Source organism: Python bivittatus, unplaced genomic scaffold, assembly GCF_059951505.1.
Source record: "Python bivittatus isolate LINGU-HERP-01145 unplaced genomic scaffold, Pbiv_v1 ctg000020_np1212, whole genome shotgun sequence".
NCBI classification, from domain to species: Eukaryota; Metazoa; Chordata; class Lepidosauria; order Squamata; family Pythonidae; genus Python; species Python bivittatus.
This window is the reverse complement of record NW_028277030.1, coordinates 4,916,019-4,938,529: the sequence shown is the minus strand read 5'-3', so window position 1 is coordinate 4,938,529 and position 22,511 is coordinate 4,916,019. Positions and strand designations below refer to the sequence as shown.

General features: G+C 39.4%; 1 protein-coding gene across 1 annotated transcript in view; it reads left to right on the top strand.

Annotated features, from left to right (window-relative positions):
- Window positions 1-22,511, top strand: part of CDC5L (cell division cycle 5 like) — a 33,026-nt gene that overhangs the window by 1,472 nt on the left and 9,043 nt on the right. The window contains exons 2-14 of the mRNA XM_007433834.4: window positions 260-363; window positions 689-850; window positions 1,408-1,535; window positions 3,782-3,881; window positions 5,011-5,229; window positions 8,155-8,299; window positions 9,475-9,663; window positions 10,158-10,306; window positions 11,967-12,129; window positions 14,513-14,677; window positions 15,990-16,070; window positions 19,280-19,525; window positions 21,368-21,565. Coding sequence (XP_007433896.1) covers window positions 260-363; window positions 689-850; window positions 1,408-1,535; window positions 3,782-3,881; window positions 5,011-5,229; window positions 8,155-8,299; window positions 9,475-9,663; window positions 10,158-10,306; window positions 11,967-12,129; window positions 14,513-14,677; window positions 15,990-16,070; window positions 19,280-19,525; window positions 21,368-21,565 — 2,049 coding nt within the window. The remainder of the gene's footprint in view (window positions 1-259; window positions 364-688; window positions 851-1,407; window positions 1,536-3,781; window positions 3,882-5,010; window positions 5,230-8,154; window positions 8,300-9,474; window positions 9,664-10,157; window positions 10,307-11,966; window positions 12,130-14,512; window positions 14,678-15,989; window positions 16,071-19,279; window positions 19,526-21,367; window positions 21,566-22,511) is intronic.

The following is a 22,511-nucleotide window of genomic DNA, read 5'->3' as shown; positions in this document are numbered from 1 at the left end:
ATATAGTGTCTCACTTACCTTCCTGATATTTCTTGGTAGACTGTCCTAAATCTTTTGCTGTCAATTTCATTTTATCTCTTGTTCTGATTTAGGAGACGGGGGGGGGGGGGAGAGGGGACTTTATGAAATGGAACAAAATTGACTTTTCATGCAAACCGGGGTGCTTTTTCTAGGAATTTTTGGTTGGACCTGAAAAAAAAAGTTTCTTTTCCTGTTAGATAAATGCTGTAATGACTAACAACTCTCCTTTTGTTTTAAGGATGAAATTCTTAAAGCAGCTGTAATGAAATATGGCAAAAACCAATGGTCTCGTATTGCCTCTTTGTTGCACAGGAAATCAGCAAAGCAATGCAAAGCCAGATGGTAATGTAATAGCATGTAATGTGAAAGTAAATTTGGTTATGTTGGTGAGAAATTTCATATTTCATATGCTCTAGTAGGCAGAGCAGTTCTATAATTTCATTACTACTACAAGAAAAAACAAGTTTTGAGATTAAACTAATGTGAATAATACTTGTGTAAAAAATTACCCAAAAGAAATTCAAGCAAGAAACTGATTTCTTAAAGTTGATGGTCAATGTTGATATTTTTAATATATTTGTATATTGCAGTAAAATCATGAGCTTTTTTGTAAAATAATAGTTTAGAAACTTACTGTTACCCAAACAAAATTTTCATTTTGAATAAGGTATGAATGGCTAGACCCAAGTATCAAGAAGACAGAATGGTCACGAGAGGAAGAAGAGAAGTTGCTCCATTTGGCTAAACTTATGCCAACTCAGTGGAGAACTATTGCACCAATTATTGGACGAACAGCTGCCCAGTGTTTGGAGCATTATGAATTTTTATTGTAAGTAATTTTGCATTGTAATGGAAGCATAGATTGTTAGAAGTCGGAAGATTTCCTGCTACAGAAATGGCCTAGAATTTCAGAAGAAAACTTTGAGATGCTTAATAATAGAGCAGGAATTATGCTATTCCTAAAATTTTGCTTTGATTCTTTTTCTTATGACATTCTGAAAACTGCAGTGATTACTAAATTGTGTGTCATATTTTCTTAGCAGTGTTTTCTTATTGTATTGTCAAAGGCTTTCACGGCTGGAATACAATGGCTGGTGTGGGTCTTCCGGGCTGTGTGGCCGTGTTCTGGAAGTTTTGTTTCCTAACGTTTTGCCAGCATCTGTGACCGGCATCTTCAGAGAGCAGGAGCACAGACAGGAGCAGTTCTCTCTGTGCCCTCCAGAGAACTGCTCCTGTCTGTGCTCCTGCTCTCTGAAGATGCCGGTCACAGATGCTGGCGAAACGTTAGGAAACAAAACTTCCAGAACACGGACACACAGCCCAGAAGACCCACACCAGCCAGTGTTTTCTTATCTTTGGGCTGTTGTTTTTGTATCATCTTCATAGAGATAAAGCTGCTCAGAGGGACAATGAGGAAGAAACTGCTGATGATCCTAGAAAACTTAAACCTGGAGAAATTGATCCAAACCCAGAAACTAAGCCAGCCAGACCAGATCCTATTGATATGGATGAGGGTATGCTTGATTTTTTTTCAGTTATGTCTCTCTTTGCTCTAAGCCATCCCTGAGTATTTTTCCTCTGGTGTTTTACATTTTTAAATTAATTTTTGTCCAGTTCACTTCTTTAAATTAATAGTATGACAGTCTTATCTACAACAGGTGAGAGCCAAAATTAGCTGATCCTCAAAAGCTAAGTAGGTTCAAATCTGGTTAAAGATGGGAGATTACTAGGAAATTCCAGGGTTGCAGGGTAGACGGGAGTTAAATAAGGTGGGGGGGGGCGCAGAATAGCCTGAAAGAATGGCTATATTGCTGTAAAAAAAAAAGAAGAAGAAAACTTTGCATAAGCATGTCCATGAAGATATCAGAGTTGGCTAGACTTGAGGGAGTCTTTACTCCCTCAAGTCTTTACTCCCTCAAGTCTAGCCAACTTTAAAGGCCTTAATCACAGCCTGGAATGGGCTGATAATGATGGCCTTAGACTGGACTTGCCCCTAAGTGGCCTTTCTCCCTATGCATATCCTGGTATGCTTGTTGTTTTCTGAGAAGCTCCAGGAGATACAGTTCAGGGAGAGGCACCTGGAACACTCTTTAGACAAAGATGAAGAGTAAATCTAACTGAGCATGACTAAGAATCCATATTAGGGATGATATCATGGTGATATGGGTGGCAAAACATTTATTATTTCTCTTATTGTGTCTGCTGATAGCTATCCCGTGGCCCTGTTTAAGGCTGCCTGGGCCCTGCTAGGGAGGAATGGGTCATATGACCATCTACAGGGCCATTGTGAGGAATATTCTTGCCAGTTGGCAGATAAAGTTGCTCAGAACTACTTGGACTGTGACTGGACAGATCCAGTTGAGATGACCAAAGCAAGGCCTTATGAGATAATCTGGAGTGAGTTTGACTTTCTGACTCCCAAAGAAGGAAACAGAGTTCTCCAGTCTGTTAGCTTGGTCATCTGCCTGTTAGATCCAGGTCCCTCCTAGATGGTTAAGCCACCTGGGAGGTGACCTGTGATTGGGTCCATGCAGTGGTGTTGACCTTGAGTGAGGGGGCAGTCCCCTCGTCCTTGAAGGAGGCTGTGTTGCATCCTGTCCTCAAGAAGCCATCTCAACCCAGTGGTCCTGGAAAATTGGCATCCAGTCCCCAACCTTCCCTTCTTGGGGAAGGTGGTAGAGAGGATGATCAGGCTTCAGCTCCAGAGGACTTGGAGGAAGCAGATTATTTGGACCTGTTCCAGTCAGTTTTCAGTCTGAGGTTTGAAGGGAGATAGTATTGGTTGCACTTGTGACGTTCTGTGGCAGAGCCAGGATGGAGATGGTACATCTGTCCTGGTGCTTCTTGATTTCTCAGTGGTTTTCAATATTGTTAACCACAGTATCATTTTGGACCAGCTTTGGAGATTAAGGTGGGAGGATCTGTTTTACAGTGGTTCTCCTTTCACTGTGATCAGTTTCAATCAGCGTTGACAGATAAGGAGAGATCATGCTCATGGCCCTTTACTTGCAGAGTGCTGCAGAGTTTGATGCTCTCTCCCCTTCTGTTTAACATCTGCATGTTAAATACCCCTAGATGAGTTCCCCCATCAGTTCTGGGTCAGTGGTACATCTTAACCCCAGGGTGGCTTAATGATGCCGTCAAAGTCTTGGACTCTCCAGCTCCTGCTCAAAGAGCAGGTGGCAGCTATGACCAAAAGGCTTTTGAACAGGAACTTCTAGTGTGCCAGTTGCACCTTTCCTGGAGTGGGAAGCCCTTCAGATAGTCATTCAAGCCCTGGTCACCTCACAATTGAATTGTTGTGATGCACTGTATATGGTGCTGCCCTTGCAGACCATCCAGAAGCTGGATGTCTGTACACAGGCAGTGTTGTGAGTGGTACATTATGCTCACACAACCACACTACTTCATGAGCTGCTCTAGTTACAGTCAGCTTCCGGAAGCAATTCAGAATGCTAATTATTACGTTTAAAGCCGTTCATGGTAGAGCACCTGGCTATCTAAGGGATTGTTTATCTTCAGTTGTTTCTGCCTGTCCAGTAAGATCAAGCAGGGTGGGTATGCTCTAGGTCCTTCAAAATTGGATTAAATAAATACATGATCTTTTGAGTTCTGTTGAGCTAAATGAGTTCAAAGAAGACATAGGCGATGTAGAATTTGTATTAATTTATAGGTTTTTACAACTTTTGAAAGGCTGTCCTGTTCCCATGTTGCCTGTTTGTAAATGAGTGAATGGTAACTTTGTATATTTATTTTGCAGATGAACTTGAGATGCTTTCTGAAGCTAGAGCTCGTTTGGCTAACACTCAGGGAAAGAAAGCCAAAAGGAAAGCAAGAGAGAAGCAGTTGGAAGAAGCTAGGTAGATACAACGTATCTCAAGTATTTGTTGATTGAACCCAGTCTCTTCTAATCAGATTTCAGATTGAGATACAATAGTTTCATGCTTTCCAGTTTGGCATAGATAGTTTAGGTCTTTCAGGATTTAGTTTTGTTTTATATGGATGGCAAAATGGTGTGTTGGCTTCTGAGGTTCCTTTCTTGTAACCCCTAATACACCTGAATCTAGATGGACTCCATCCCTCTCCTTTTGCTGATTCACTTTCTGCTAAGTGTTTGATTTGAGAGTTTTTGACAAATTGATGTTAAATCATTGAGGATGTGTCAAAACTGAGATGGGATTATGGATTTCAATTCAGTGGTACTACATTTATTTCCTATTTCCTCTTCTACCCTTTATTAGTGGTAAAGCCAAATCACTGGCTTTATGTGATAAAGTGCTATGAGGCTGAACATTATGTAGTTCATTATATTTAGTGGCTGAAATGTTGAGTTTGGATGTGAGAAACCAGTACTGAGGTCTGACAGTGGATCCCATGGAGTGGTTAGGTTCACACATGTCACACTAAATCAGGAGTTTTAAATAATGGCCAGTTTTATAGTGGCCTAGATCACACACAACATTTAAACAGCCTTGTACATTTATCAGAAAAGTCTGAAATATGTTGAAAATAGATTATTAATTGTAATGAAAGAGTTAATTTGATTCTAGTTATCTGCAGCTCTTGAATTTGTCTTATTGGTTTCTTATGTTTTCAGAGTGGACAGGAAACTCAATGTAGTTTGTCATACTGACCTATTTGGAAGACGTGAAGGGCTTTTTTTTTTGAAGTTACAAGATTCTGGATGTGAAGCAAATGAATCTTGCTATTAATGTTAGATTAGTACATACTTCAAGACTACCTGTAATTGTGATAAGAATAGTAGAATCAAGCACATATTTGAAATTTTGCATTTAAATCTTGAATTTTTATAAGCCCTACTTCACATTGATTTTTTTCTAGGTCTTTTAAAATACAACAATTGAATGGAGGGTTGGGGGGGGTTTAGTATGAATAGTGTTAATATTTTATGTATCAGTGCCTTCATCAAAAGTGGTCTATATCTTGTAGCCTTTAACATTCATTTCAAATTTGATTTTACCTCCTCAGGCGTCTTGCTGCTCTACAAAAGAGGAGAGAACTCCGAGCTGCAGGAATTGAGATCCAGAAAAAAAGAAAAAAGAAAAGAGGAGTGGACTACAATGCTGAAATCCCATTTGAGAAGAAACCTGCCCCAGGTTTTTATGATACATCAGAAGAAAACTATCAGGCACTGGATGCAGATTTTAGGAAACTAAGACAACAAGACCTGGATGGGGAATTGAGATCGTAAGTTGGTTTTGGATCAAAATATTACATGAAGCAAAATCTTGTGATATATCAAACTCTGTGTGTGCTCCTGCTTAATTAATTCTCACAAAACTTAAAACTTTGATGTAGTTCAAGTTGTAAACATTTTTCTACACATACACACCTCTCCCCGGGCAGCCATTTATCTCCTGAGGGTTTCTAATTGTGAGAAGTCTTTGGGGAACCATGGAGATTGCAGAAAGATGGGAATGTCATTCTTTTGGTATACAGATATTGGATAAAACCCTTTTTGCTACTACTTTAAAACTCTGTTTCTACCCCCTTGCATTTATTCATGCCTGTAGTTTAAAAACAACAACATTAAAGCACTTACGCTGGAATTTCTTAGTGTTAGTTTTAACTTATAAATATAGCACAACCATATTTCTTAAAACCTCCTCAAAATATATCTGAAAGGGCTGCCCTCAATTTGTGCTCCTGTTTGTGACAGCTCTAAAATAATGAATTACATCTTTTGAAAAAAATAATAATACTGATCTTACAGTGTTAATGATCTTAACATTTACCAGTGTTAAAATTTCCCTGAAAAAATGGCAACAACATATATTTGAGATGCAGGTTATAAATAAATTAATAATATAAATAAAATAAGGATAAAATGTTCTTATTTAAATTATATTTAAAAATTTAACTATTATTGAGCAATAAATAATGCTCAAATATATTAGGGAGTAAAAGTGTAAAAAGAGCATTATATATAAAAGTAATTGTGAATTTCTTTTCTAAAACCTATTATATTAGTTGAGTATTGATCAAAATTGAAAAATTTCTTCATGAAACATTTTTCAGAAGTTTTGAAGTAGTTTTATTAATTCCATTAATTCTGCACTAGGATAATTCTACCAAATTACAGGGTAATCAACTAATGATTTTAGTTGTGTTTTCTTAATACATCAGTATGTAAAATGGGTGGATATACAGATATGATAAATAAAATAAAAAATAATAGAAAGCAAATAGTTTACAAGATTAGAAAGACTGAAAAATAACTCTCATATGGAAACTTAAAAAACAAAAAGATAGATTGAACAAATAGTAAGGTTTGAGTGATGTAATAATTTGACAATACTGGAAAGTGAAGATTATATCCAAAGTAAAATATTCCAAATAAAGTAGAATCTGAGAAGCATGTGTTGAATAGTATTAGTGATAAACATTTTCCGCTGTCCTCTTGTGCCTTTTCTGCTTATATTGCACACTTACATAATGAAAGAGATTGGATGCTTAACATCTGTGTTTGTAAAACTGCATTAAGTTTTCTTAATAATTACCATTTGATATACATGATAATAAAACTTTAATCATATACGAATGTGACCTTTAAAAAACATGGTATTTTGCTAGCCTCTGAACTTTGTATTCTTTTCCAAAGTAATTGTTAATTATTATTAGACTTGTTTTCAATATTTATTATGACTGTTGCCCAAATCAAGACAAACCCTGAACCTGAAATGGAGTGTCATAATTTGGGGAGGTTTTTTCATTCCCTTAAAGTGAGTCAGATGTTTCTAGCTGGCTTGATGTCTAATTTAAACCACTTATAAGTTCTGGATCTAATTCATAATTTAGGAGCTCACTGTGCTGAAAATGATTGGATCCCTTAAAAGAGGAACTTTTTTTTTTTACAGTTGTATTTTTTAGCACTTGCTCATGAACCATCTTGATGGCAGGGAAGGCAAGAAAGGAGAGGGTATACTGAATTCAGGAACTGACAGGTCTATTTTCAAATCAGAGAGGTTGCTGTGTCTGCCCCAGTTGTACTTTTCATTGTTGCTGCACTCATAACTCATGTCACATAGGACTCTTCTTGTGTAAATGGGTGTGCTCTTTGTGAATAATCCAATGGATTATTCCATTGGCTTTTTGCTTTTGCATGTACTGATTCCCTTTTTGCTTCTTCTTCCTGGAGTTGGTTTATTTCACGTTCTCTCCTTTCCAACCTCTTCCCTTATTTTCACAGCAATCTTTTAGTTTGTTTAAAGAGAATAAAATTTCAGTTGTACTAATGGTTGGTACAGTCAAAGGACTATGCAGGTAGTCCTTGGGTTACGACCATTCATTCAGATACCATTCAAAGTTACAACCGCACTGAATGAGGGGTACTTACGATTGATCCTCGGAGTTCCAACCATTGCAGCGTTCCCATAGTCATGTGATCACAATCCAGGTGCTCAGTGCCCAGTTCGGAGTTACAATGTTGCAGCGAGCCATGGTCACGTGATTGCAATTTCTGACATTCCCTGCCAGCTTCCCACAAAGTCAGCGGGGAAGCCAGCAGAAAATTGGAAGTCACTCCCACTCCCACCGCTTTTTCACCTGCCCATGTTCTATAGTACCTGCCCATGGCACCTCCCCTGCAGCACCTGCACACCCACCCATGTTCTGTAGCACCTACCCACAGTACCTGTACACCTGCCCGTGCTTTGTAGCGCCTGCCCATGGCACTTGCACATCCATCCGCACTCCATAGTGCTTGCCTGCAGCACCCATGCAACTGCTGGTCTGTTTTCCTGGGACTCCTGCCTCTTCCTGTTTAACAACCCACGTGGTCCTGGGGTTATGACGACAACTAGGACCGCCAGGATTGCTGTCGCTAAGCAATATGGTCACATGACGTTGCTTTCATTCCATTTTGATGAAAAGTAAAACTATATAAATATATATAAATAAATAAATAAATAAATAAATACATGCTAGTAACCTAGATCTGTAAACAACTGGATTCTATCAAATTTGGAAGTGTTACAGGAAGTGTTACATCCTGTTAACGATGTAACCTTTCTATAAATTTCATCCCTTTCCTGTCCAGTTCTGAAGCATGTCAGGTGGTCTTTGCAAAGCCCTTGTATTTAATTAAAGTTTTTTTTTTTTTTACTTTATTAGGGAAAAAGAAGGAAGAGAGCGAAAAAAGGATAAGCAACAGCTGAAACGGAAAAAGGAATCTGATTTACCATCAGCAATTCTTCAGACTAGTGGTGTTTCAGAATTTACTAAAAAAAGAAGTAAGCTGGTGCTTCCAGCTCCTCAGGTACATTGCTTGTACTATTGCTGTCCCTCTGTTGGTGTGTAAGAGAAATGTTTTATGAGTTTGTTTAATAGTGGAGACAGAACACTCAACAGTAGAAGCGCAAATTGTGTTTCATTTGATACTGGAGGCTGCAATAACAAACACAAAATGTGTGGGAATTCAGTTCCTTATAACGGTTTATGTGTGTGTGTGTATGTAAATAATCCATGAGGTCAGAGGTAGTGAGATAATGAAGGTAGAACTACAAAGGCGGTGGTTTTATTAAGAATATAGAGGCTGTGTGTTAGAATAAAGGTTACTGTTTAGTGTGTTATTTCTAAGTGTTGTCTCTCTTGGCCTTGTTTCCCATAGTTCTTCTTGCTTCCAGTTCTCCTTTCTCCTTGGTACCACTGTGCTTTGCCTTTGAAACATCATTATGGCTGTACTAGCATTTTTATTGCTTCTCTAAGGGGTCAGGAAGAGGGGTGATCTGCTTAGTTTAGCTTATACCATTTTGTCCTTCAGATGATTATGCAAATCTTTTCCCTTCCTTTTTCCCATTGCCATGGACTCACATTTTATAGCCCCTTTTTCACATCGTATAAAAATTCCACAGAGTACAGTAGTTTTCTTTCTTATGATAAATATTCTGGATATATTTATTGGAACTCTGTATCACTATCCCAGATATTAGGATTACTGAAAGAGGATACCAGATCAGAAAGGGTTACCTTTTGGTGAGAGAAGGTATTCTTAACATTTTTAAGTGAATAGTAGCTGCATTGGTAGGGTGATGAGGCAAAGTGCCAAGGCCATGTCATATACAGGACTTTCTATATTTTTGCTGGTTAAGGAGTTTGGACTTTTGCTATGCTTTGTTTAAAATTTGTTAAATGTATTTTCTGGTTTATAATGCAGTCTAAGTGATGAGAAACTGTTTGTTCTCAGCGACTGTTACCAAAGGGACAGGTATCTCACTTGTCTTAGCTGTATGGAAGAAAGAATCATCTATGCCTAAGCGGTTGAGTTTTTTGTCCCTCATTTATTGTCTCCAGGTGGAATATTCACCACGAGCATTCTCTGGTTTTATAACATACCATTTTTTCTGAGGTTGAAGTTTTGATTTTTATTAGCTGTTGCCAATGTCTTGAAAATCCCGTAATACAGTTTCTTATTTCATTTGTCCCTTATTTTAGATTTCAGATACAGAACTCGAGGAAGTAGTTAAAGTTGGTCAAGCAAGCGAGATTGCCCGTCAAACAGCAGAAGAATCTGGAATTACAAATTCTGCTTCCAGCACACTCTTGTCAGAATACAGTGTAACCAACAACAGCATTGCCCTTCGAACACCTAAAACACCTGCAGCACAGGACAGAATCCTACAGGTAAAGTCTAAAGAAACACTGATTCACTTGTAAATTGCCCTGCAACATCCATTACTACCATTCTGCCTGCCATGGAGTAAAAATAGGGAAGGGCTAAATACTGGCAGATAGTGATTGTGGCTTGGTGGAAACAGGTTTGGTATGTCCCCCTTTTTTGAGGAGCGGGAACATCCCAAATTTGCTATCCATAGAGTGAATGGGGGGAAAGATAAATGCAGAAGCAGCTCAAGTGTAAGAAAAAAAAGATCTCTTTGTAACCAAAATGAACTCTAATTCAAATGCTCAGATGGTGGTAGAGAGTGTAACTCCTTGTTAGGAGTCATCGGATACCTGTTGGCAAATTTGGTGTGTCTGTGCGTGTATGTGGGAGGGTTATGGCAGTCCATAATTGTTATACTTTATTCTGACTTCAACTGTATTTTTGTTCTTAGTTACGATTTGAGTGGTAATTTTGAAAAATGTTGATTATGCACTTTGTATGTCTTCCCTTACAGGAAGCTCAGAATTTAATGGCTCTTACAAATGTTGACACCCCCTTGAAAGGTGGTCTTAATACACCCCTCCATGAAAGTGATTTCTCTGGAGTAACACCTCAGAGACAAGTTGTTCAAACACCAAATACTGTGCTTTCTACTCCCTTCAGGTAAATTAGACTTGCTGAGGAGAGCACTTGAGATTTCCTTGCACAGATTAAGGGACATTTTCTGCTTGGAGGATTGGATTGATTCTTGAGACAATTCCCAGGAGCCCGCTGACACTTAGACCTCTTCACACAGAGGAAGTCTGAATGGAAAAGTAGTGTTTATTCAATATATCGAATAGCAGCAGCAAAATAGCCTTCAATAAGGATGAAGTAGTGTTTTTTCATATAGAAGGGGGGAAAAAGCAGGAAATGATGCAGTTGTGCTATTAAGGATCTTTATAAAGAAGATAAAGGGAGAATCTTATATGGGTACATGTGAAACGTGATTTAGATCAGGACAGAATAGCCTTCCTGTAACACTCCTTTAGAAAGTTCTAAATTGGCTGCATTATTAAGATAGCTCTAATATTCTGAATTCTGTTCAAAGCATACCGAGGTTTGCACAACTAGATTTGATGGGAACTTGAAAAAAGTTCCTTGCTCCTTTGTTTTTTGGGGTTTTTTTCCGTCTCAAAGCTACAAGAGTAGGTGAGTAGTTCATTTTTTTTTAATCTTTTCAAAAATATTTTGAAATTTCAAGAACTATCCCCTGTCTATTTTTTCTGCCAGTTTTGACTCCTAGAGACAGAATGGATCTGATATATTAAGCAAGTTCAAGTAAGAATAATGTTGTTGTTGTTGTTGTTGGAAGCCTGCTTACCTTACAAATACAACTCCTGCAAAGTGGTTTACACTTATAACCCACCCGAGTTGCTGGGAGTTGAGTGGCATATACATGTAATACTTTATTATTAGGCATTCTTGCTGGAATTAAGCCCCAAAAAAGAAAAAAAGTTTCTATTTAGTTGTTATATGAATAATGTTAATATCACAATAGCAAAAACAGACACTGCTACATTTACATTCTACTTGTCAGCAGTCTCTGTAAATTAGCAAAATCTGCATTTAATACACTCTGAAAGTCAGTGGCAATAAAGTTCAAAAATATCCACTGCACATGCACAGAAAGCTTGCCTAATGCAACACAAAACTGAAGTCCTCATTTTCAAATGCAGTCTGAAAACTCAACATCAGCAAGGCACAGCAACATGCAGAGCCCACATGAATGTGAAACTCAACAAGGTACAAGTACCCATGTTCAACCGAACAAGACAGGGATATTAGAGATACCTTTCTGAAAGGGCTATATGTTGGTTTCTTAAGTTTCAGGATTTATTTAAAAATGAAGATTGTGATCCAAATAAGTTGTCATATGAGGAATAACAGGCTTATTGACTGATGAACAGGGGCTGTCTGTGACATGCCTAAGACAGAACTTCTGTTTTTTCCTCCCAAATCTTCTAGTTCACTATGTTTACCCATTGACAATCTCATCTACTTAATTCTTCAAACAAAACTCCTTTTCTGACTCTTTTCCGTGCCCTCATAATTTTGTTTGAGCATGAAACTGAGCAAACTCAGGGAGGCAGTGAAAGAGAGCAAGGCCTGGCGCGATATGGCTCACAGGGTCATGAAGAGTCGGACACGACGACTGAACAACAACAACATAATTTTGTTAGCTGCTAATTCAAAAGTTAAGACATGTTCTCTGATAAATATATTTAAGCGGTTTAGGCATTATTTGAGAACTGACCCATTCTACCCCGTTGTATTTTTCTAGGACTCCAACTCATGGGACTGAAAGCCTGACTCCTCATAGTGGAATGACTCCAAAGCCAGTGGTAGGCGTGACGCCAGGCAGAACTCCACTGCGTGATAAGCTAAATATTAATCCTGAAGAGGGGATGGCCGATTACAGTGATCCATCCTATACAAAACATATGGTAGGTAAGAAAATGCCTTAATATGCATAACATGCAATATTTTAATTTTAATGTAATGTTGTATTTCATTAGAAGAAGCTCACAAAATTTGTAAATCAAACAGGAATTAGTTTGAACTAATTCAAACAAGAATTAGCTTGAACCTTCGTAAGCATAAATGCAGGCTGAAGACAGATGCCATGCAGATGGTCCTCTTTTAAAGCAGGAGTATTGACTACCAAGAGGCAGTACATGACTGGGTTCATCCTCATTAGGAATCATAAGATATACATAGCCAGATCTTATTCTGTGGAGTTCAAACCTTCCACTGGAAATTGAATTCATGGACCCTTGCACATTAGATGATTGTACACAGTGCATTAGCTTTAGGAGCTATCCAGAGCCTGGCGCTTAGCAGTGTTGCAGGAAGGGATATATAGGTACATACAAAATGGTACATACAGTTTACCTTCCATTCAGTTTTTATTTAAATAGTGGTATTGGAAGAATGTATGTTCTACTTTTCTTCCTCTCTAAAGATAAAATAAAACCTTTAGCAAAACTCAGTTATCTAATGAGTTAATTGTACAAGCTAGCTAAATAGCATGGGGAATGTTAAAAAACTTCCATCTCCAGCACCAGACTATCAGAAATTTGGAGGAAAGTTTTAGAGATTTTATACATAATGTCTGTACATATAATGAGATTCTGCTTTCCCCCTCTCTTGGGAGAAAAAGCAAAATGGCAGAGTAAATACAAGTATTTGAGTTTTATTAGCAACTGAGAGGATCAATTGGTAACTTTCCTGTTGGTTGAACTTTAATACTGTCTTATGGAAATCCATGTCACAGTTTGAGAGGCTGATTTAAAAACTCTGCTTGTGATCCAGCAATATGGAATCTCTAAAGGCTATAAAGTAATAGTTATGCAGAGGTTAAAAGAAGAAGAAAAGCAAATCGGTGCAGTCTTGAGATTGTTTTCAAAATGTCAAGACTCCTATATAAGTAATAGGGCCCTAGTGAATAGGAAATACTATATTGCAAAGTTGGAAAGCTTTTTCTATAATCACTTCTACTTAAAAAAAAAAATGGTTCCCAAAATGGAGCACTTGAACATCATCTGAAGATCATCTTCTACAAGGAAAGCTCAATTTTTATTTTTAGAAATCTTACTCAACTTTGGGCCCCTAAATTTGAAGTACAATTCCTATTTGAAATATCACAATCTAACTTCCTCTTCTAGATTGTTTCTGAAAAATTGCCAGCTTAGTCCCAGAATGGCCAGATTGGTGTGTCAGTATGTTCTGGAGGAAGAATGGAACATGCTTTGAGTTCCCCAAGAGTGCATGTATCTAATTAAGATTATCCTGTGAATTCATAGCTAGTTGGAAGCCTGTGCCCAAGAATTCACAATTTGGGATGGAGATTTCAGTGCCTCATTTTTGCTGTGCTGCAAACGTTTTATGAATTATTTAAATGAATCTGTGGAATTAACAGATCCTTGCAAGATAATTTGCAGATGGCACTTTTGATGGGATAATTTAACTGTCCAGAAGATGAGAATAAAATTTGAAGTGAGTTTGAGAAGAAAGGAAAAGAGAGCTGAAGCCCTCATCATAAAATTCAGCCAAGACCAATGCCAAGGTTTTCAGTGAAGTACAACAAAAATGATATGATCCATCATTGTTTATTGCAGCTATGGTAATCAGAGATAGAGATAAGAAGATCTCAGTGATCGCCCAGTGCTGCCTCTGATTTTAGGATTAACTGGGAAGTAATTCTCAAAGCTCTCATTGATTTTTGCAAGCTGGGGTCATGACTCACAGCCAACTATGGAAGGAAAAAGATGAATATAGAAGATGCTGGTTATCAGATTGGCTGAAAAATAAAACATTAATTTATTTCTGTGTTTATCAAGTTGTATCATCAGAGTAATTCAAGGCCAGCCTTTCTCAGCTGGGGTTCTACAGAACTCTAGGATTCTACAAGAGGTTGCTAGGGGTTCTGCAAGAAATTGTGATTGAAAAAGAGTAAACATCTTTTTTTTTTAAATTTTGCACACTGTGCAATACTAGCACCTGGTGAGAACTTTTATGTGCTACAGCTTAGCTGCTGGTCTGCTACTTCGCTGTTGTAAACGTAAAATGTGGTTTGTATAGGTTAGAAGTAAATTGTATTGTGAACTTTTCATATTTTTATGCAGAGGTTCCCTGAGACCTGAAAATTATTTCAAGGATTCCTCCAGGATAAAAATGTTGATAAAGGCAGCATATTTGATTTTAGAAAAATAAGTATTTTTCTTGTATTTTATTCATTTATTTATTATTTTTTTATTTATTATTAAATTTATATGCTGCCTCTCTCTCCCAGAGATGCCTTTATTAAATTCCTTTAACATTCTGTAGGAAAGAGAATCCCGTGAAAATTTGCGTCTAGGACTCATGGGTCTTCCTGCTCCAAAGAACGACTTTGAAATTGTTCTGCCAGAAAATGCAGAGAAGGAACTTGAGGATCATAATGCAGATGATACATATATAGAAGATGCAGCTGATGCAGATGCTCGCAAACAGGTAAGAATGAATTCTCAAATGTGTAAAAGATAAGTTGGCAGCAATGAATTTGTCATCAGAGAACAAAAGGATGCTTATTATTTTGCCATATATTATGATTATTCAGATTATATGTTCTGCTCATAAGGAATATACTCTCACAGAGCTAACAATGAATTTAATAAGTGCAAAGTCTGTGAAAATATAAATTGCACATAAAAAAATTAATGCCATTAAAAACATGAAAAAATCAAAGTAGCAGAATACAGTTGGTCTTTGCCTAGTGCAGGGAAACATAAGAATGGGCTTCAGACAAGATCCTAGCAGAAAACATTCAACAAGCAAGATCCAACAGACTCCTGATTGTCAGGCTGACCTGTTAGAAGAACATGCAGGTTGAACTTTGTTATTCTCCAGTCTTTAGGTATATATGGATCATTAGAGTTATTATGATCCTGTGGTTAAGGATAATCTTTAAATTAAGATTCTTGGCCTATATTCAGGCATCTCTGTGGCTCTGTTTGAAAGCTTACACTCAACTACAAGAAGCCAACTACATTTTAACCCTACACATTGCATGAATTCAACCACTGTGGTTAGATTTTGACTCACTGTATTATGCAATCCCAGGAAACTGTTGAGTAAATCATGGGTAAGTAACTGTGACTAAGTATAGTGATCACTTCCTAAACCAATATGCATTTAAGAGGCAGTTATGTAAACCACCTGTATACTCCTTCATTATCAGTGAAAAAACATGCTAGATTGCCAGTTCACAGAAAGGCAGTTAAAAAGAAAATGAAGAAGCTCCATGTGACTGTACTTAGAGATATATTCATTTTAGAATGGGAAACAGTTCAGTTACTGAATTATTGTACCATACCCCTCTCCCCCCTCCCCCCACCCCTTTCTCTATAAACATCATTCAAGACACTGAGAATCACTTTTGGGATTAGGACAGTACTAAGAGACTGATAATAAGTGTGCTGTATAAACACAACCAGTAGTGGGGTTGGTTCTGCTTGGGCCTGACAGTTGCTGAATTTGGATTTGGCAATGAAGATTTCCTATATTAGCTTTTATGTTGTTAATGCATATTCTAACAGTTAACTGAATCTCTGTTTGGGACAAATTATTCTGGTTTATGGAAGAATGATTTTGTATGGTGGAATGGGGTTCCTTTTTTTTAATCCTTCGCAACACTACATCCCTCTGTTCTTTACTTGATTTAGGATACTGTTTTTTGTAACAGATTTTGTTGCCTTTTCACTGCACTCTGTGTTGCTGAGAAGCCTTACAAAAACTCATCCTAATTGCTGAAATCTCTTTCCAGACCATTCGAGAAATGGAGCGTATAAAGGCATTAAAGCGAATGCACAAAGCTGTTCAAAAAGATCTACCAAGACCTTCTGAAGTAAGTTATTCCTAATTCTAATAAATAATGTGAACCCATTAAGATTTGCTGCTGGGATCATCCCATCGTCCTTTGTTTTCTTTTTAAAGGCCCTTTCAGAAAACCCATTGACGTAGTTTAGATTAATTAAGAGAGATAAAAACAATAAAATATTTCTGATTTTTTTTTTTTTTTTGGTAAGCTTAAAATGTGTGCATCTGTCCTCCAGTTGCAAAATGCATGAATCTAATAAAAGTATCACTGGCATGTATCACTGAGACCTGACTGGGCCCTGAAGGGGAGGTGCCCCTTTTGGAAATGTGCCCAGCCAGGTTTATGGTTTGGCATCAGCCGAGACCCCGGGGTAGGGGAGGAGGGGTAGCAGTTGTCATCAGAGAATCTCTTGGCCGTCAGGGACGCTGCTCCACAAGTGGCCAGTTGTGAGACCCTGTTCCTGAAGTTGGGTTTGTGAGCACAGTTGGGATTGTTGTTACCGTACCAGCCTCCCTGCTACATAGCAACCTCCCTGCCTAAGTTGCTGGAGGCCGTCATGGGGCTGGCAGAGGAGTTCCCCAGACTGATGGTTTTGGGGGACTTCAATTTGCCATCCCTGGGGCGTGCCTCAAAGACAGCCCAGGAGTTCATGGCTACCATGGCAGCTCTGGGCCTGTCCCAGTTTATCCGTAACCCAGCTCAGGACAGTGGCCTCACACCAGACTTGTTTTTCTTGTCAGAGCAGAGGCAATGTGATCTGAAGGAGGAATTTCAGCTGTCCCCTTTGTCATGGTCAGATCATGTCCTGGTGGCCTTGAGATTCTCTTATGCTGCTCCCGTCTGCAGGGAGGTAGGACCCATTCAGTCTGTCTGCCCCCAGCGACTGATGGACCCAGTTGGGTTCCAAAGGGAGCTGGGGGTTATACCCGAGAGTCTGCTGCATGTTCCAGTGGAGGCCTCGGCCGCTACCTGGAATAAAAAAAGCGGCTGAGGCCTTGGACAAGATCACGCCCGTGCAAGCTCTCTTGACCCATCAAACCCAACACTCCCAGTGGTTAATTGAGGAGTTGAGGGTTTTGAAAAGGGTTAAAAGACATCTAGAGCGCCACTGGAGGAAAACAAGGATCGAACTCGACCAAACACAGGCTAGAGCCGCTATTAAGGCCTACCTTGTGGCAGTAAGAGCAGCAAAACGTCAGTATTTCTCCGCTCTTATTGCATCCGCAGAATGCCACCTGGTGGCCCTGTTCGAGATCACCCAATCTCTTTTGGGAAAAGGGGGCTCAGTAGCCCATTTACAGGGCCACGCGGAGGAGTTTTCTAGGCATCTGGGGGATAAAATCGCTCGGATCCAGTTCCAGTTGGATACCAAGCATGAGGCATGGTCTGTAGGGATGCCCAGAGTATGTTCTTACCCTGTTATCTGGTAACAGTTTGATCCTGTTGAACCTGAGGAAGTGGACAGGGTCCTCCAGAAGGTCAGTGCCACCACCTGTCAACTAGATCCATGTCCCTCCTGGCTAGTTAAAGCTTCCCGGGAGGTGACATGGGTGGGTCCAAGCAATGGTGAATTCATCCTTGAGGGAGGACGTGTTTCCAGCTGCCTTTAAGGAGGCGCTGGTGCACCCCTCCCTCAAGAAGCCATCACTGGATCCCACCATATTGGACAATTTTTGTCCGGTCTCCCACCTCCCCTTTTTAGGGAAGGTGGTTGAGAAGGTAGTGGTATTGCAGCTCCAGAGGATCCTGGAGGAAACAGATTATCTGGATCGGTTTCAGGCCCAGATAAGGAACAGAAACAGCATTGGTCCCAATCATGGATGATCTCTGGTGAGAGTGGGATGGGGATAGTGCATCCATCCTTGCTCTTCTTGACCTCTCAGCGGCTTTCGATACCATCGGGCATGGTATCTTTTTGGGTCAACTTGGGGAGTTGGGAGTGGGCAGCACAGTTTGGTGCTGGTTCTCTTCCTTCCTCCAAGGTCGATCCCAATCGGTGTTGATTGGGGGCGAGAGGTCCAGCTCGCGGCCCCTCCTTTGTGGGGTACCCCAGGGTTTGGTACTCTCTCCGCTCCTTTTTAACATCTACATGAAACCACTGGGTGAGATCATCTGTCGCTATGGGATAAGGTATCATCAATATGCTGATGATACCCAGTTATACATCTCCATCCTGGGTGAGGTGAGTGATGCCATGACCACCTTTTCACGGTGCCTGGAGACTCTGGGGGTCTGGATGGGATGCAACAGGCTTCACCTGAACCCTGGTAAGATGGAGTGGCTATGGATTGGAGGCCCCTCTGTATCCAAGGATTTACCATCTTTGGTTTTGGACGGAATTGCACTGTCCTGGACGGACCCAGTGTGTAATATGGGGGTCCTCCTGGACTCATGACTCCTGCTCAAGGAGCAGGTGGCACTCATGGCCAGGAGAGCCTTTGCCCACTTTTGTGTGGTACGTCAGTTATGTCCCTTCCTGGATCAGGAGGCTCTCTGATCAGTCACTCATGCCCTCATCATCTCTCGGCTAGACGACTGCAATACGCTCTACATGGGGCAACCTTTGAAGAGTTGAAGAGTATCCGGAAGCTACAGGTCCAAAATGCAGGCATGCGGGTAATTTTGAATGCCCCAAGAACAATACATATAACACCTTTACTACACGAGCTGCATTGGGTCCCAGTCTGCTTCCGGGTCCAATTCAGTGTTGGTTATCACCTTTAAAGCCTACATGGCATGGGTCCAGGTTACCTGAGGGACTGTCTTCCCCCGTCACATCAACCTGTCCCACCCAGTCAGGCAGAGAGGGCATGTTGCAGGTCCCGTCAGCAAGAGAATGTCGACTGGCGGGGCCCAGAAGGAGAGCCTTCTCTGCCGTTGCTCCCACCCTTTGGAACATTCTCCCCCCAGAGGTGTGGCAGGCCCCTACCCTACTGTCCTTCCAGAAAAAATTGAAGACCTGGCTCTGCCAGCTTGCGGGGGGAGATAACAGCTCTACCCAATCCTGGGGTTGGCTAGCGCCTCGATGCTCCCTGAGTGATCACCAATTATTTTGGATCTTTTTATTTTGTATTATTGTAATATTGCAATTTTAATTGATTTTAATTGTTTTCTAAACCGCCCAGAGTGGTTTAACAAGCTGGGCAGTGACAAACAAATAAATAAATAAATAAATTTAGTTTATAAGAGGTTGCTCCTAAGTTACTATGTGTATCATTTTTTGTTGGTTTGTTTAGGTAAATGAAACAATTCTGAGACCTTTAAATGTAGAGCCACCTCTGACTGATTTACAGAAGAGTGAAGAACTGATTAAGAAAGAGATGATCACTATGCTTCACTTTGATCTTGTGCATCACCCTTATGGAGAGGTCCCCGGCAGCAAGAAGATGAAAGTTCCAGGACTGGGAACCAGTAGCACAGAACATATAGCATATCTTGAACATAATCTTTATGAAAAGTTTTCAAAAGAAGACCTCAAGAAGGTCACATAATATTTATTAGTATCATTTTTGGTTCCTATTTTGCCTGCCTATAATACTGTACTATATTTCACATAATAAGGTAAAGCCTTATTCTTGCAAGCTGAGAAAATTGCTAGGCAATTTTTTGGTACCAAGGTATTAAATGTGGTACAAATGGTGAGTTTAGGGCCGAATATGCATATATGTGTTTACAAGTGTGGCCTCCCCAACTGTACTAGAAAAGAAGACAATTTATTAATCCCCTGCTGCAACCAAGCAGTTGATTAGTGGGCTGCCATGGGGCCCTGGGATGTTAGACAAGTGGGTCTACTTGAAGGTTCTGTAATTGCCAGTTACTGAAAAACTGGGATGATAACCTCTAGCTTGCAGACCTGATCCATCTAAGCATCTAATCTACAGGGCCTTGAGCAGAAGTTTGTTTTCTCAGAAACATTTGGCCTTCCCTATGCATACTCTTCCTCCCAGCGTAGTTTTTGTTTCAGCTACCCCACACATTTTATGAATGGGGGAACGGGATAGTCAGAGAAGGATCCCAGTTGGGCCACCTTGGTCTGTGTTTTACGTTTTCTGAAGTATGAGGACTTGAGGTAGTATCATTTGGTAAAAATCATGCTTGCACATGACCCAGCTGGAGCTCCCAGCTTTTTTCATCTCTCTTGCACCTTATCCAAAGGGGAATGGTATGAAGTAGCCAGAATTGGCAGGAACTACACCTGACATGTACTCCAACTGTCCACCTCACTTTCGTTGCTTTGCAGCTGTTCCTTCCCATTCTTCCTGGGACATGTACTACACTAAGGGACTGGAGAACAGTTCTGGATTTTTAAACCCATCCTGTTCCCCGTTTTTGATGTAAAACATTTTTCTGAGAATGTTTAGAACTTGTACTGAAGATTCACCATACAGCCAGTTTATATTAAGAAGTTGCTACTTGATAATTTGGATCTCTTAACATCTGTTTTGAATGACTTTCTAACAGTTTTAACATTAGTACAACATATTTGGCATGACTCATCATAAATCAGGCCAACTTACTTGTCGGTCCCAAATATTTTTGTTTGTATAATTTTTATTATCTTGCAATTTTGGAAATTCAGAGTAAGCAGCTTAGGGCTTTTAGATTTTTATTTGGTGCTGGCATTGAGTGCTTTGTTTAAGGGGAAAAACAATGAATAGAGCAAGGAATGCTTATGTTTAAGCTTCTCAGATCATAAATTCTGGTTATCTCAGATAGATAAAATCTTTCCCTAAAACATTTATCCTTTTAAATTTTTATCTAAGTTGTTGTGTTAAATAGTCCCCCAGCAAGACCTAATAGATCCAGTTGTCATTTGTAGCCCCATAATGTGGCTATAAGGGAGCTATTTCTCATTGTTCTTTCTTGCAGATCCATGTGGATCCGGAATCCTTGACAAAAGGCTCATACTCAACTTGCTCATGTAGATTTATGATGCCAAAATGTATAGAACTGTATAGAATCAATTTTCAGTGGTAACAAATATACTCAGAATTAGAGCAGTTGCCACTGAAAATTGATTCCAAAATGTTGGCAAAACTCAAAAGGATAACCTGAAATTTATTTTTATTTATTGACCATGTATTGGCCCAAACAAAGTATGTTCTTCATACAGGAAAAATGTCCCTGTAAACTTTAATTGTATGTATATGCTTGTTAGATTTATATCCCACCTTTTCTTTCAGGAGGTCAAGGTGATGTACATGGTACTCTCTCCTAGTTTTCCCCACAACCACCCTATGAAGGAAGTTGGGCTGAGAGTGACTGGCTCAAAGTCATAGTTGAAGTGCAGGAAAAAATTATTACGACTCTTTTATTCCAAACAGGCTGAAGACCTTCTGGCCCAAGAGATGGAAGTTGTGAAGCAAGGGATGGGACATGGAGAGCTTTCAAGTGAAGCTTACAATCAGGTGTGGGAAGAATGTTACAGCCAAGTACTGTTCCTCCCTGGACAGAATCGCTACACACGAGCTAATTTGGCCAGTAAAAAAGACAGGATTGAGTCCCTTGAGAAGAGACTAGAGGTTAGTATAATCTTTTTGTCCTGCTCTTGGCAGCTTTCATTACTTAAGAAAGTTATAGTTTAGATCCTGGATGGAGGCAATGGCAAACCATTTCTGTACTAGGAGAGAGAGAGAAAGAGAGATGATAGAGAATTAAAAAGCAAACCTACATATTGATGAGCAACAAAATGGATTACGGTTTTACCCAAAGTCTTTCAGCTTATACATTAGCCAGGGGAAAAGATGGATGAGGTGTGTTTTTAAATTTTCTCCAGTGGAATAACAATTTATCACTGTCCTTCCTGCTCATAGGAAGACATTTCTGAATGCCAGCATCAGGGTAGCTTAGCTAATACATCTGTGTTTGGAGCCACTCAAAATATGAAGTGGTTTTGGATCCAGCCAGTTGAAAGTCAGCTAATTTGCCATTGGTACACGAGTCCAGAAAAATTACCTAGAATGTATGAAGGTACTTCAAATTTATGTTGGAAATGTGGAAAACATGAAGAGTCATTTTATCGTGCCGGGTGGACTTGCAAAAAAGCCAGAAAATTTTGGGTTCAAATACATACAGTGATGCAAAGAATTTTAAAGATTAATACTCAATTGAAACCAGAACTCTTCTTGTTTGGACTATGGTTAGACAATTAGAAAAGAGTTGTGGAAGATTGTTTTTAAATATAACTGCTATGAGATGATTAAATATAACTGCTGTGAGATGATTTTATGCACAAAAATAGAAAGACTGAAAAAATCACAATGGAGGAATGGCTGGTGAAGATGACAGAATTAGCAGAGATGGCAAAATTGACTTGTTTGATTAGAGAAAGGACAATAATTACATTTATTAGTGACTAGAAACCCCTTATAGACTTTTTGCTGAAAAAAGAAAAACATGAACTTGTGATTTATGGGTTTGTTTATAAGAAAGGGTAGACTATGGAAAGAAGGAAATTATGTTGTAACC